Here is a 12610-nt window from a genome sequence, read left to right on the forward strand (position 1 = left end):
TATAAAAATTCATCTCCAATTCGAATAAAATTAAAGTTTGATTTCTTTGTATTATTTTTAGCAGAATGAATGAAACAGCTGATTTTCAGTTTATAGAGTGAATTTGAGTCCAATAAATAGTTTGATTTATATAAGTTCAATGTTGATTCCAAATATGGTAATTTATAAATGCTTCTAATTATTTTGTTTTGTAAGGTTTATAGAGGTTTCATTGTAGATTTACTTGCTGTTCCTCAAACAGAAATAAGATAATGCCGATGTGAATAAATGAGAGATGAGATTAAAATGTATATTTTTGAAAAAATGTATAGGTATAAAGTTTCTAACTTGCAAACATTCCAATGGGAGGAGGCTATTTCTTTCTAATATTTCCAATGTGTTTGTTCCATGACAATTTCTCATCAACTTACGAGGGTGATCTGAAAAGTTTCCGACCTCAACATGAAGATGGCAGCACTCGTAAATAAAAGCTAGTAAATTATGTTGTTCTTCTGTTGACAGTTACTCACAGAAGTTTCGGCAATTTTGGACATGCAGTCGTTAAGTAACAGTCGTTTGAGTGAGTTGATGTGAGTGTTTTTATAAAAATGGACAAAGTCAAGTATCGAGCTGTCATTAAACATTTGGTTTTGAAAGGCAATACGCCTACGTGAACCAAAGATGAGTTAGATTCTGGTTATGGAGACTCAGCACCATCATTTACCACAGTGAACTTTTCGGCAGCTGAATTTAAACGTGCCCGTAAAAACTTGGACGATGAACGTTTGCGATATCCAAAAACGGCAAATTACTGACAAAAACATCGCCAAAGTTCACCAAATGGTGCTAGACGACTGCCAAATTAAAGTGAGAGAGATAGCAGAGGTTATGAGCATGTCAAAAGAAAGTGTTTGTCACATATTGAATCAACAGTCAGGCATGAGAAAGCTGTCCGCGCTCTGGGTGCCGCGTTTGCTCACGTTAGACCAAAAACTTGTACGAATCAACATTTCCAACGCCCTGTTGGCGCAGTAACATTAATCGAATTATTTGAGGTATTAATTAGTCTCGGGGAAATATTCATATATGATCATTTAATGAAGTTGAGCCTCAATTTATGTTCATTAGGCCAAATGAGTTGAGATGAGGACGATGAAGAATAAGGAGGGGACGATTCATAACAATTATAAAGACGTTATAATTTTCAGAATTTATTAGTTTTTTCATATCGTATTTCAATTAATCATTTCCAAGACAATTATTCATAAATATATTTGTTACTCTTGTTTTGCTTCTTAATTACAAAATTATTCCCATTTGATATACTGAGCTCATCAAATGCTCTATTGAAGTCCAGCGATATCGAAATTGTATCTATCAGTTGCTTGAATTATATCATCAGTAATATTCAAAAGGGCTGTTTTACAGCTGAAACCTTTCGTATTGAAGGCATAAGCAAATTTTTCTCTAAATAATTTGTTAGTTTTAGGCCCTTTCTAATATTTTGGAGAATGTTGAAAGAATATTCATCCCTGTGATATCTATCAAGTTCCGATAGATTGATAAAAGCGAGATAATTAAATGTTGGAAAGTTTTATATTTCTAATTCTTAGGAACATTCAATCTGAGGGCAGCAATCTGGATGAGGTTTAGACAAATCTCCATCGACAATTTTGCAAGGTGGCTCTGCAAGTTGGCTCCCACACCTAAAAATTTAGAAATAAGTAATTATATTTCACAAGCAAAAAAGTAAGATTAAAAAATGTAAGAAATAACTGGCGTGAACGGACTTTTCGAAAAGTCAAGAACGATTGAAAAATATCAGAGTGTATAATTTTACCACCGGAGATAACTGTGTCAGAGCTATTTTTGGGTTGGTTGGTCATGGTCTGCAGGTCTTTGTGCCTGAAGTTTCGTCTACGACTGCGGTAGATATTATCAATGGCGACGAGGCAATGAACAAAGTGCTTATATATCCTCACATCATATACTACATTAATGGTTTCGGTCTCTGGACTTTGCCAATTTTAATTATATCCTCCTTTCTGTTGGAATTGTTTTAACGTTTTTGAATTTTCATCACCTCCCTTAATAGTCTCAGTAGCTCTAAGTGCATGTTCTGGTAATGCTGATTGATAGATAGATAGATAGATAGATAGATAGATAGATTTATTAAAGCTTTCAATTTAAACAATTGATAAAACTCAAGTCATAAAAATAATTACATTAACAATACAAATGTCACTTAATATTAATATAAATAAAATCTGGTGGTATAGGTAAATACAATAAGTATATGAAAATGACAGGAACAAATAAGTAAATATCACAGATAAAGATTGATGAGTAGTAAGTAAGCATTATGTGATATTGACCATTGGTGAACCCAGTAATAATATCGCTCGTTTTTTATAAAACATAGATTTGGAGGTAACATACAGAACAACTAATAATTTGAGCAAAATCATTAAAGATTCAACTTCACTGTAGGATAATGGGGAGTATATACAAGGGCGATCCGATAAGTTTCCGACGTAAGAAAGATACGGGACATTTTTTCCACATTTTTTTCAAAATAGTCTCCTTTTAACTCTACACACTTCTCTCAGCGATGCTACCATCTTTGTAACCCGTCCAAATAGTACTCGGCGTTTTTCTCTGCAAAATAATTGTTCACGAAGGTGACTGCCTCTTCATTTGACGAAAATCTCTGTCCTTCGAGCGCAATTTTTAGATTACGAACAAAAAGAAGTCGATTGGGGCAAGATCTGGTGAGTAAGGCGAATGGTCAAGCAATTCAAACCGTAATTCGTTGATTTTCGCCATGGCAACCGCTTGGGTGTGGGACGGTGTGTTGTCTTGATGAAACAGGATTTTCTTTTTCTGCAAATGTGGCCGTTTTTCGCAAGTTCTGCCTTCAGCTTGTCAAGTAATGATGCGTAGTATGCTCCTGTTATGGTCTTTCCTTTTTGAAGATAATCGATTAAAATAACTCCATAACTTTCCTAAAAAACAGTCGCCATCACTTTTCCAACTGAAAAAACAGTTTTTGCTTTTTTTTGGAGCCGGTTTTCCTATTGCAGTTCACTTTTTGGATTGTTCATCATCAACAATGTCACATGATTCATCAAATGATATGGCGTAGCCTTTTACAGGAGTTGAAGAAGAGTGTTTTTAATATCAGCAGCACAAATTTCCGTTTTTCGTGCATTACTTCTCGCTGATAATGAAATACTTTGAAATGGAGCGACAACTTTTTTCTTCAAAAAGTGCCGTGACTACTTCTAACATACATTTTTTTCACCATCTCAGAATCTGAAAATGGTTGCTGCTTCTGTGGATTTTTCTTGCTCGCTTATGCAACGAACTAGTAATTTTGTGCTTTTCTTTTTGTGAGAATTGAGATTGAAGTTTTTCTTTATGAGCCTTACTGCCAAGAGGAAAGGCTTTGTGAAATTGCTAATGAGTTGTTTCATAGTGTCGCTTCAAATTTCCACTCTCAACAATAGCGCCAGTTTTATTGCATATAAGGCACACTGAAACCGCTTGAGGCCTATTAACCAGCGTAAAACAATATTGTTCAGTCCATTCTGCCAGAAACCTCCTATTTTCACTGTCCACTTCACGCTTAGGCATATGCATATTAGCATAGGTACGAAAATATTATGAAAATGCGAAAAACATCAAAACAAATGAATGATTGCTCCACTGTTTGCGCTACGACTGAAAGTCTGCTTCCCCCGCCCAAACGCCAGCACTCTCGATTTTGATACTCGCTCGCGCTTGTTTCAGCAATACAAAATAGTGGCAAGCGCGCACAAACACATACACACAGGGTAGATAGAAAACTAATAGGTTTGTTCTGGTTCTAACATCTGAAACTGTTTGGAAACAGCGCAAGACATGATGCGTACAAGCAAAAAATCTCAAACAGTCCGAAATAGTCTCGGACACTTGTTTAAACCAGAACGCTTTTGAGGAGACCACTGTACCACATATCGTATATATGAAGAGATGAAGATGGGAAAATACTATTGATCATGTCCATTTTGTTATGTAGCGTATTCTTATAGTCAGTTCAAATGTTATCTAACCTGAATCATCAAATATTCAAATCAAACAAATAAAAAAACATCCTAGCAAATAGCCCAAACAAATTTCCACATGAATGCACATGAGCAACGGGAACAGTTCTCAACAGTTCAGCCTCGAGAGCAAGAACGATTCGGGACGGTTCAAAACAGTTTAGGATCATTTCGCAGTCGAAATCAGAACAGAGGATTCATCAGTCCGAAATTATCCTAAATAAACCAGCTCTATATCAACTGCGCATGATCCTGACGTCCTAGAAACTGAATTTCGTAGAACCAGAACAAACCTAACGTTAGTTGCACACACACTGATTTTGGACGGCCGGCTTTGTACCGGTCGTCCAAATTCCAATAGTGAACCACATGTGGGAACGGTACCTGGCACACACGCCGACCGGTGATCGTCGCCGGTAAATGTCGCCGGGTGAAATACCGGTGAGCAGCCGTCCACTGCCGCTATATCGCCGGCAGTACCTGGAAGTTAGTGGCGTACATGACTAAATACACTCTTGCATACTCACCGGTTTTTTACCGACCATTCCAGTCTCGAATGGTCGGTGAAATTGTTCTTACTACGCATTAACTTCGTTTTGGTAGTGCGAGCTAATTACGACAACAAAGCAACTGATTGTTTGACCGATAAAAATCCGGTGAGTGTGCAAGCACTCGCTACCAATAAAATATCGACCGATTTTGGACGGCCGACTTTGTACCGGTCGTCCAAATTCCAATAGTGAACCACATATGGGAACGGGACTTGGCACACACCCTGTGTGTGCAACTGTGCATACCGATTTTGGACGGCCAGTATAAAATCGGCCGATATTTTATTGGTAGCGGGTGCTTGCACACTCACCGGATTTTTATCGGTCAAACAATCAGTTGCTTTGTTGTCGTAATTAGCACGCATTACCAAAACGAAGTTAATGCGTAGTAACTACAATTTCACCGAGCATTCGAGACTGGAATGGTCGGTAAAAAAACCGGTGAGTATGCAAGAGCGTATTTAGTCATGTACGCCACTACTTCCCGGTACTGTCGGCGATACAGTGGCAGTGGACGGCTGCTCACCGGTATTTTACCGGCGACGATCACCGGTCGGCGTGTGTGCCATGTCCCGTTTCCACATGTGGTTCACTATTGGAAATTGAACGACCGGTACAAAGTCGGCCGTCCAAAATCGGTGTGTGTGTGTGCAACTAGCGTAATAAAACCATATCAGTTGTAGGTAATTGTAAAACAGGTTGACTAGGCAACTTGAAATGAAATAAGTACATACTTAGTTGAATTTTATGTGGCTTAAAAATATTACTTGAATTAATAAAGGTATAGTATACCTTATCTACGTATTAATTTTTATACACATTACAATATTTGGCGGTCTGATGTTCGACTTTTCGCGGTCCACAAACTGTCCGCGGTCCGCCTGTTGCCGATCGTTGCACTAGAATATCAATAATTCAGATAATTTTCAAAGAAAACATTGTAATATTCCTGGAGTTGATGTTTCGAACCTGTTGTAAATTAGAAAAACAACATCTTACCCTACTAATCTAATGTTCCTATTGTTCAAACACTTTGCTAATACGCATTCATTCGCCAATGTTTTTTGTTCTCCTTTATCCATTGTTCCTATTTCGTTTTTGTCGCTGAAGCAGTGACTAGACTGATCTGAAACAACAAGAGTGATCAATATTTTTGAAGAGAGGGAAATCTCCCTTCAAATTTTGAATATGTCTGTACACTGTTTTCGCCTCATACCTCAATATCTTGAGGTATCAGGAAATACCAGTTTATGAAAATGACTGAATTGAGTGAATATACAAACCTGCGGTGCCACGTGTTCAACTACTGAAACAGTTTCAGTCAACGATTTGATTTATATTTGTAAAAAAATCTTTTTGACTTTCTTCTTCTCCATCAATGAACAAAAAATGTGGAAAACCTCAAGAGAAAGGAAGAAAGAATAACTAAGATGTGTAGATCATGTACAGAAATATGAATGTGTTTATGTACTGTCATTCGTAATTTCGTGAAAAAAGTGAGTTCTGTAATGTTATGAAAAACGATACTGATGAGGTGATGAGACAATGTCGTATCACGAAACTTCGTGATACGACGTGTGGAACACTAACATCCATTGAGGATGTAGTGTTCCACATAAGTGAAATTGTATATCAATACTTATTCATATAATACTTTATGTAGTGTTCCTATGAATGATATCTGTTTCAATTCCATAACGAATGTTTGGAGTACAAACTGAATGGGAAGAAGTGAATTTCGTGTTAATCAATGTTTATATGAAAATAGTTTGTGTCTGAAAAAAACTTCTATGTATGATCTACATATCGTGGTAAAGAGTTTGTAGTCATGTTTTCTTCATTTCTTTTAATAACTCCCACATCTTTTCTTCAATGATGGAGAAATAGATAGCCAAAACTCTTTTTTTTTCACAACCTGTCTCTTGAATACCTATTACTGGAGTTTTTTCCAACACCAAATCGTTATTTTTAACACCTCGACACGTGTTTTGATCACCAAGTGATCATCTTTAAGAGGTGTTAAAAATAACGATTTGGTGTTGGGAAAAAACTCTAGTAATATACATTACTACACCAAAGGTTCCAAACAGTGCATCATAAGAACTTGTTGCTGACTCTTCATGCGAATGGACTGTATTGGGGCTAGGGGTGGTTTCAAAAAGAACAATAATAGGCCTTTATACTCCATTGAAAAATAAAAAACAGAAGTTATCTATTTCAATTCAAATCAAATCGGCAAAGTATTTTTGGAAAAGAAAGTTTGATACAAAAAAATGTGGGAATTTTCCAAAGAAAGGAATGATGCAATCAATTTTGAAAGAAGTAACAATATATAGATGCGTAGATCATGCAAAGAAGTAATTTTCAGACACAAACTGAAGGAAAAAGCCCTCCTAAAACAGCTACTTTCATATTAACATTGAATTACAGAAAAGAACATTTTTTGAAACAAATACTTTCATATGATCACTGAATTATACAAACACACTTTTATCTTCTCAGTTTGTATTCCAAACATTCACTATGGAATTGAGACAGATATCATTCACAGGATTCCTACACAATGTACAAAATGAAAGGTAAAAATTTTTACGTGGAACACTGTCATGCTTAGTGAAGATAGAAAAGTAGAAAGCCTAAAACTTTCCAAAAAAAATTTAATCACTCCTTAAAATATAACCCTTTCAATTTAAGCCAAAGTATTGTTTAACCAAAGTTACACAAAACTCCTGTTAATATTCTCAAGAATTATAAGTCTGATTTCAGATGAATACACATAAATTGTTACAATAACAAATTTCAGTTTGAAGATATCTTTTGAAAATAAAAGGATTTTACTTAATGAATCTAATTTAGTTCTGAAGGCAGCAATTATTCATAGTTAAGTTATTGAAGTTTGCTATTAATAGATGAATGTTAAATAAACGGTTTATTTTTCTCTGTGAATATTATTCTCCTCCAGGTATCCTATACAATATATTTTGACAAATACCTACCATAAAAAAACATTTGCTTCTGGATAACAACAATGAATCCTTTCAGTTAGAAGAATTTCACTAATTTGCTTTGATTGCACCTTTTTGACATACGTCTATGGAAACGTTGTTTCATTTTTTTCGAATTTTTCAATAATACAGAAATCAGTATTTTTTTCCTTTCCAAAGATGTAATTTTTTTTTCATTTCATGGAGAAATATTTTCAAGGTCAAGGTTTGACTTTCCACTTCTTCACATAAAAAACGTCTGAATCTTCCAAAGAAAGGAAGAAATTTACTGAAATCAACCTTCAATATAGAAATAGAAGGTTTGCAAGCATTTGTTATGCTATGGCATTCTCACATATTAAACCCAATATTACCTTGTAAATAAATTTTAGCAACTTATTGAAAATTCCAAATCATTTGTTCTATAAATGTGTTTTTAAAAAAGATTATCATATCTGCATATGTCAGTTTACATATGTGTATATAAGTATTTATACAAATTCCAATTTTAATCATTTGAATTTGAATATATTTTCAAATGTATACATATTATTCACTGAATAATATTTTTTTAAAACTACCAATGATTATGAAGAGCTGCAAAAAGTAGATTAAACAACTAATATTTGAATGTTTGTGACTAAGGTTTCTTATGAAAATACTAATACTTTCCTTGAGTTTGACATTCAAATTATTGAACATAGATGTCGCATACTCTCTGGTTTTCCCATATGCTTAAATTTAGAGAAAATTCACTGAAAACTACAATTTTAGAAGAGCATTTATTTTGATACGGCATGTCATACATAAAATTTAAAGTGGGAGGGAATTTACTTCAGTTTCTGTGAGAGCCGGTTACACATTTTCGCGGTAATCAACATTTTTCACTGCCTCCACTAGTACATATAAAAAAATGGCAATAAGCTAATACACAGCACTTTTTTTCCGGAGACTTCGAGTAAATGTACGTTTAAATTTGAAAAATTAAATATGAATTCATTTTTTTCATATATTTCCTTCTGCTATTGAACTGTTTCAAGTGTTCAATTTTTCTTGGGCTTACTTGGCATCCACACTTTAATTAACTCTACACGTAAGTCGTAATAATATTGGGACCTGGTATAAATTGTCACCTGAGTGGTTGATATAAGAAATTATGTTTTCATTTCAGTGTATTTTTATTATATGAATGTACTCACGTGTTGACGGATCATACAGAATAGTGGCTTCCCAAGCAAAAGAAGAAGCATAAAACGCACTAACAATGATAAAAAATTGCGCGACTTTCATGTTGCAGCGTTTGTTTGAATATATTCGATGATTATGTTCATTTGAACCGCCTACAGTTCTATTTATATTTGAAATGAAGATATTCATAAGCTCTCTGAACTCATTGGCAATTTTAATTATTGAGTCACCAACAAGAATCAATTATGGTAAATTATTTATCATAAATAAACCATACTATGCTATTTGTCGAGTTTAAAAACAGACCTCGAGAAAAGAACATATGTTTGATGAAAGAATTATCAAAATTCAAAATGATGAGTCAACGCTGTTTTGTGTAAGGTAATAATAATAATATGCTTTATTGTCCAAAGAACATTAGGTCTTATTGACAAAGCTGCAAATTTTTATCAGTCATCATACAATAAAATGTAATACCAAAAAAGTTCAAAATGTTCAAATGCAGTATACCATGTCTATTTAATAAAAATACAGTTGACAAAATAAATTAGAGAAAGCTGTCCTCATAGAACTCTTCTAAACTATAATAGGGTGTACCCTATAATAAATCTTTTACTGATTTTCGAAATACACAGTTATCCTCTAAAATTTTAATACGGTCAGGAAAATGATTAAACATCTTGAGACCATTATAATATATAGAGTCTTTGACTAGAGTAAAGGCTGGTATGGGTAATCTTAGGTCGTTAGTTTGACGAAGGGCATAATAATTGGAGTAACCAGATCCCACATCTCTGCTTCGATTCTGATTGTTTTGTGGATATATTTTTCCCAAGCTTTTTGGTCGACTGTTTCCAGAGCACTGTATAGGTATTTCTTTACTTCACACAGCTTGAAGGTCTTATTATTCCTTGCGATGAATCCTTTAACTTGAGCCCAAACCAACTCTATTGGATTCAATTCACAGTGATAAGGCGGCAACCGAAGAACCGACATTCTTTTAGTCTTCGCCATTTCATCGGTGACATACCTGACGAATAATGACTTATGACGTTTGACCAAGTTGAGGAGCTCCGCTTTTAACATTTGTAACCACTCAGTAATATCTGCTTTCTTTCAACACGACGTCGGCAGCTTCTCGACTCGTCTACTGTGGTAACTTGCGTTATCCATTACTATTACGGATCCCTGCGGAAGTTTCGCAAGTAAGTTTTTAAACCATACTTCGAATACTGTGGCATCCATTTCTTGATGATAATCCCCATTTTTCTTCGATTCAAACACCATCAATCCATCTTTCACGAATCCTTCACTGCTGCCTATGTGAGTGATGATAAGACGACCATCTTTTCCAACTGGAATTTTCAAACCAGTGGAGCAACCTTTCATAAAGGCTTGTCTTCCACTTTTGATGTTTTGATCATGCCAAACCTTCGAGACGGTATGACCCTCATTAACCCATGTTTAATCCAAATAAAAAATAGATTTACCTAGTGCTCTGGCTTTCTTTATTTCTCTTAAATAGTTTCTTCTCCATTCTACAATCTCTGATTTTTCTATTAACATGCTCTTTCTATCTTGCTTTCCAAAAGTGAAATTCAGCTCATGTAATATCTTCCATAATAGAGATCTCCTTTTATCAGGAAAAAACCTGTCTTCACGAATAACTGACAAAAGTTTATTTAATGTAGGTATTTCTTTTTTATGTAATAAGATTGTACTGTTCTCCTAATAGAATTCTTCACTTCTTCATCGATAACCAAACACTTTCTACCAGTGGATGATACTTTCGGCTCGAAAAAGTTGGTGTTTTCCTTGAGTTTTTTGACAATTCTAAAAATTGTCGATCTATTGACACCGGTCATACTCACGCATTTTTGCACTACTTCCTCCTTACTTTTTATTCATATTCATTCATAACAATTGTTATTTCATTTATATTTTATGGTGACAATTTCGGACGCTTCACGATTCCCGAACAATTAGCTGCCATGTTGTATAGATGTTTATTCAACGCGCTCTCGAAGTAAACTCAAGAAAATCACGAATAACCCCGCTAAAAAGCCAAGTCGGTCTTGTGGATGGGTGCGATGTGTCTGTTGACAGTATAATACCGCCTTCAAAAATACAATGTTTTTTCAATTCCCTTCAAATAAATACCTATTTGTTGGAAAATGTCTTGGTTACTACTGGACATATTTTAACATGTGTCGTAGTAGATTTGTTATTTTGTTTGTAATGAATAATATTTTTCAAGAATAAATATTGTATTTTCGTCGTATAAATTCATTTATTCAATTCGCTGAGAGTAAATAATTTTAATGCAGTACGCCTATGGCACTAATATATAGTGTATATATATGTATATATATATATATATATATATATATATATATATATATATATATATATATATATATATATATATATATATATATATATATATATATATATATATATATATTATTCCCATATTGATTTCAATTTAAGAGCCACCGGTATACAGCTGTTTCAGCCTATTGGGCATCGTCAGTACCGGGCAGGCGGTCCTCGATTGAAGACAAAATGAGAAAAAACCAAGAAAGTACTTGATAAAAATAGCTGCGTAAACGCAAGCGAAACATAAGTGGAACCACCTATTGGTGTGACACCCAAGTCAACTTGCCAAGTTTTTTATGTCAATGTTGGTGGTTTGACCAATCAACCGACAACTGCGGTAGCAGAAATTTGGGAAGCTAACCTGAAATGCCATCGGAAAACGAATCCACATGTTTCTAGAAATGATATGAAATCTAGAAAGGTTAATGCAGTCAATCTGCTGGAAAATAATGCCATGAAAATCAAAAATTAAGTCAAACCACCAACACTTACATAAAAAACTTGGCAAGTTGACTTGGGTGTCACACCAATAGGTGGTTCCACTTATGTTTCGTTTCCGTTTACGCAGCATATATATATATATATATATATATATATATATATATATATATATATATATATATATATATATATATATAAAAATCAAAAATGAAACAATTAGTGGGCACAACACTCCAAAAGTGGAAAAGTCTAGGGATATTTTTAAAAATGGCAATATTTTTTTTTTAGATCGCTTTAGGGAAAAAAATTTGACGGGTATGGCCTCCACGCTGGTTTATTACGGCCCTCATCTATCGTGCATCGACAAAATGAGATTGTCAATGTCTTGTTGAGGTACATTTGCCCATTCAGCGATTAAAAGTTCTCTCAATTGAAACGTTGTATGAATGTTCCCCATATGCGGAGTAATTCTTCGTTGAAGCATGTCCCATACATGCTCGATGGGATTCAGGTCCGGTGATTGTGCTGGCCATGGCAATACATCAACTCCTTCGTTGGTGAGCCAGTCAGTCAGTAGACGCGCGACATGTGGACGAGCATTATCGTGCATTAGGTGGAAGTTTTCACCAACAGCACCAGCAAACGGACGGACGATAGGTAGAAAAATGGTGTCGAGGTACTGTCGAGCTGTGAGGGAGCGATTTGGAAAAACGAGATCGGTTCTGCCGCCGATCATGATTCCGCCCCATAGCAATACTGTACCACCTCTGTATGTGTGGACTTCCTGGACGTGTCTCAAACGTTCATTATTTCCAGGTCGTCTCCACAGTCTTACTCGACGAGAATCTGGATGAAATCATCTGGATTCGTCTGTAAACAAAACTGTGGCCCAATCATTTGTATCCCAGTTTTGATGTTCTTGACACCACTCTAATCTTCTACCGCGATTGCCTCTCGACAAAGGTGGACATCTAAGTGGCCTTCTGTTGTGGAGATCTGCTTC

The 12610-nt window shown here is 35.1% G+C and overlaps 2 protein-coding genes across 5 annotated transcripts in view; one reads left to right on the top strand and one right to left on the bottom strand.

Moving 5' to 3' along the window:
- The window catches only part of LOC111507945 (uncharacterized), a 139939-nt gene that overhangs the window by 48416 nt on the left and 78913 nt on the right, over window positions 1–12610 (top strand). The gene's annotated exons all lie outside the window — the stretch shown is intronic.
- LOC111512602 (uncharacterized) lies at window positions 1175–8959 on the bottom strand. The gene is made up of 3 exons (XM_023168744.2): window positions 8799–8959; window positions 5615–5741; window positions 1175–1685 (listed from the first exon to the last, which is right to left on the bottom strand). Exons 1-3 carry the CDS (start codon window positions 8887–8889, stop codon window positions 1589–1591), a joined length of 315 nt encoding a protein of 104 aa, XP_023024512.2. The 5' UTR covers window positions 8890–8959; the 3' UTR covers window positions 1175–1588.

Source organism: Leptinotarsa decemlineata, unplaced genomic scaffold (genome assembly GCF_025532065.1).
Source record: "Leptinotarsa decemlineata unplaced genomic scaffold, Ldec_3_MD MMD2_tig00001719_RagTag_RagTag, whole genome shotgun sequence".
In the NCBI taxonomy this organism is placed as follows: Eukaryota; Metazoa; Arthropoda; class Insecta; order Coleoptera; family Chrysomelidae; genus Leptinotarsa; species Leptinotarsa decemlineata.

What these genes read in the sequence shown, in the direction of transcription:
- LOC111512602 (XM_023168744.2), bottom strand. Translation starts at nt 8,889, where the DNA reads ATGAAAGTCGCGCAATTTTTTATCATTGTTAGTGCGTTTTATGCTTCT. An exon ending in TCTGTATGATCCGTCAACAC is followed by an intron (nt 5,742 to 8,798) that starts GTGAGTACATTC and finishes TTGTTGTTTCAG; the next exon opens with ATCAGTCTAGTCACTGCTTC. An exon ending in AGGAACATTAGATTAGTAGG is followed by an intron (nt 1,686 to 5,614) that starts GTAAGATGTTGT and finishes CTAAATTTTTAG; the next exon opens with GTGTGGGAGCCAACTTGCAG.